This window comes from Etheostoma spectabile, chromosome 8, assembly GCF_008692095.1.
Source record: "Etheostoma spectabile isolate EspeVRDwgs_2016 chromosome 8, UIUC_Espe_1.0, whole genome shotgun sequence".
Taxonomy (NCBI): Eukaryota; Metazoa; Chordata; class Actinopteri; order Perciformes; family Percidae; genus Etheostoma; species Etheostoma spectabile.
The window spans coordinates 14367525-14368423 of record NC_045740.1 but is presented as its reverse complement, the minus strand read 5'-3'; the positions used below and the strand labels follow the sequence as shown (position 1 = coordinate 14368423).

Below are 899 nucleotides of genomic sequence, written 5' to 3'. Positions count from 1 at the left end.
GCGTCTCTTGCCTTTGTTTATCTCTACTTACCCACACGCTGCATCTAACGTAGCCTGCCAAAGCCTCGCGCCACTGTGTGTTTCGTTGATGATTTGCTGGTATCAACTGTTAAGGTGATATTTCAGACTGGAAGTTCTCCGGTGATAAGAAAATTCAACTTTGCAGTATTTACAAAGTTTTACAGAAGTTGCTGCATGCTATTTTAGAAATTACCTGGCTCACTGAGTAATTGTGCTTGGTGCAATACTACCTAGTCTCTAGGTTCTGGAAGGCAGGTGTCTGACTGACGGTCATTGTCTTAAAAAAAAAAAAAAGCTGACATTACTACACTTTTCATGAATAGTGTTTTGTGTTTTTGGTTTGACAAAAATATATCTATTATTTCCTTCTTGGGTTCTCTGATCAATCAGAATCAAGACAAAAAGACTAATCAAGGCAGTCTGGAAGACCTTTCCCAGGACCAGCCAGACCAGGCACTTCCCCTCTCTGAGCCAATCAACATCCAGCGAAGGTCCCCCATGATCCGCAACCGCAAGACCGGCTCAATGGAGGTAACAAACCCTTTAGTGTTGGCAGTAACCCTTCAGTGTAGCCAGGATGTACTGTTAATAATAATACAACCAGACTGGGTGTTTCTTTTTCTTTTCCCACATAGTAGTTCAAGCCTCTCTTTAGTTGAGCAGTTTTGTTTAAGTCAACGAGAGACGTCAGGTCCCTGATTTACTTTGGCAGTTGTCAGTCTTAACCCCTGTGCTCCATGGCTCCACTCAGGTCCTTTCTGAAACCTCTCCGACCCAGTCCTCCAAAGGCTCCACATCTCACCGACTCTTCCCCTCATGTTCGCGCCAGTCACCTGAGATCAAACCGGCCAGTGGCCTAGGTGGGCACCTCGTGTGTG

General features: G+C 45.2%; 1 protein-coding gene across 13 annotated transcripts in view; it reads left to right on the top strand.

Annotated features, from left to right (window-relative positions):
- ppip5k1b (diphosphoinositol pentakisphosphate kinase 1b) overlaps positions 1-899 on the top strand; it is a 66435-nt gene that overhangs the window by 33076 nt on the left and 32460 nt on the right. For all 13 annotated transcript variants that reach the window (XM_032523650.1, XM_032523647.1, XM_032523644.1 and 10 more), the window contains 2 exons: positions 412-552; positions 773-881. In XM_032523650.1, the coding sequence (XP_032379541.1) occupies positions 412-552; positions 773-881 (250 nt within the window). The remainder of the gene's footprint in view (positions 1-411; positions 553-772; positions 882-899) is intronic.